Here is a 2,150-nt window from a genome sequence, read left to right as displayed (position 1 = left end):
CTGGGTATGTGTGTGTGCGTGCGTGCGTGCGTGCGTGCGGGCGTGCGTGCGTGCGTGCGTGCGTGCGTGCGTGCGTGTGTGTGTGTATCTGTAATAGTTAGTGATCGTGCTATGCTAGCAGATGTATTACATACAACATCCTTACCTAGTTACGTATATGTATCTGTAATATATACTTCACCAGGTGCAGCCCAATGCAGAGCTATACGAAGTATTGCTAGGAGGTGCAAAAATGGTAAACAACTATTATTACTAACTTTTGTAAATACTGGCTTAGATGTTTCATTGCCACGCAAATTCTTAATATATCTACATAGTAAGCAGTAATGTAATTTGAGTCACCCGCATACATATCTAACAACTGTCGAAAATGGTAAATTTAAAACACTGCGATTTTGTGCGTGCAGCCATTCAATATTTGCAATTTACCTAATTTATTATATACAGTTTCGAAACGTGATTGGACTTGGGGACAGGAATAGATGATCGTACAACCGTCACGCTACACGTAAACAAGATGAAACGGACTAAAGCATGGGTGTTGCTATCCCCCGGGCGTGGAGGGAGGGTCACGTGATATAGTTGACGTATACTTTAAAATCATTAGTCATCTGGTAACGCTAACTCCAACACCTCCAACGATACCCATAACACTAAACATATATATATCGGAGCGCTATATATAGGTCCAAAAATCCACAAAAATTAACCTATGGTGTGGGGACAGATATCATGATGCAAAAACCTTAATCCTAACCCTAATCCTAACCCTAACTCTAACCCTAACCCAATCCCTAACCCTAACCCTGACCCTAACGCTAATCCTAACACTATCCTAACACTAGTGCTGCCACGTTGCGGTAACCTCCCTCCACGCCCGGGGGATAGCATTACCCAATCCTAACACTATCCTAACACTAGTGCTGCCACGTTGCGGTAACCTCCCTCCACGCCCGGGGGATAGCATTACCCCTAAAGCACAGAGATCCCAACCGCACACATTTTTTAAGGCGTGGTAACCGTCCTTTGATGATCCGAAAAACTTTGGGTCATAATTTTAAGTTAGTTACATAAATGCGAATGTCTAGTCATCAGTTTCAGTTTGCTTAATTTAGGTATGTGGATTGAAGCAATTAATGTGGTATTGTGAATGCTGGTTTGATATCCAAGGCATGTTTCCAGGTGTGGTAGCTTGGTGGGCCATTATCAAATCATGTACCAGGTGAAAACGTTTGCAGTCTTCCAGTGAAAAGGGGAAATTGCTTGGTAGTTCAATCAGTGAGTTTTTGCCCTTGTCAATCATTCTACCAAAAGTGAAGTTTGCAATGTTTGCTTGTAAGAATTGTTATCATTTATCTTTGTATTTGTATGCAGTTTTGTTAATATCAAGAATAACTAGAATAACAGTTATGTTCACTTGTTAATTATATGCACACAGCATTTTTATTATGCTAGCTTTGCTCACACACAACACAACATCTTTAACAACGCCAAAAATTAATTTGCACATTTTAACATACTGTACACGTATGTATATTAAATTTATTGTACACATGCTCACATATAAACAATCGACATACCAATAGGGATTTACAAAATAAGACACCGAAACCTTCGACACGACGACCACGATATTTCACCGACTTCATATATAAGTGAGACAAGTGTAAATAGATCTCTTACAAACTCCCACAAACACGGGGAATGTTTAGTGCATCGTGTTAAACCAGCCTGTACTCCTACCGACGCCATCCCCCCCCTCTCTCACGGCGTCGTGCGCCTCCTCAGAAATAATGGGGATAATCGGTTTAATGTGTCATCCTTTGCATAACAATTAAGAGTTAGACGATATATGTGGCCACACTGAATCTTGGCCACAAGTTTGGCAATGCACTCGTATGGTTCTGTGTGGACTAGTGCTGTTATCAACAGCCAAAACACGGACACAAATGCAGACGACTTAAGCTTTCTAGCATTTTAAGCCCGGCGCACACGTGAGTTATTTTACTCAAGTAAAATGACGCACGAGTCAAATTACTCAACGAAAACCCGCCGCACACGTGAGTAAAATGACGCATGCATCAAATTACTCAACGAAAATCCGCCGCACACGTGAGTAAAATGACGCATGCATCAAATTACTCAACGAA

At 41.4% G+C, this 2,150-nt stretch overlaps 1 protein-coding gene across 1 annotated transcript in view; it reads left to right on the top strand.

Annotated features, from left to right (window-relative positions):
• Nucleotides 1-621, top strand: part of LOC106816873 (ubiquinone biosynthesis protein COQ9, mitochondrial-like) — a 6,580-nt gene extending 5,959 nt beyond the window's left edge. The window contains exons 8-9 of the mRNA XM_014821515.1: nucleotides 175-235; nucleotides 448-621. Of these exons, the coding sequence (XP_014677001.1) occupies nucleotides 175-221 (47 nt within the window). The 3' untranslated portion in view covers nucleotides 222-235; nucleotides 448-621. The remainder of the gene's footprint in view (nucleotides 1-174; nucleotides 236-447) is intronic.
• Nucleotides 622-2,150: the final 1,529 nt, after the last annotated feature.

Source organism: Priapulus caudatus, unplaced genomic scaffold, assembly GCF_000485595.1.
Source record: "Priapulus caudatus unplaced genomic scaffold, Priapulus_caudatus-5.0.1 Scaffold1514, whole genome shotgun sequence".
In the NCBI taxonomy this organism is placed as follows: Eukaryota; Metazoa; Priapulida; class Priapulimorpha; order Priapulimorphida; family Priapulidae; genus Priapulus; species Priapulus caudatus.
The sequence above is the reverse complement of the archived record's forward strand: the minus strand, read 5'-3'. Positions and strand labels throughout refer to the sequence as shown.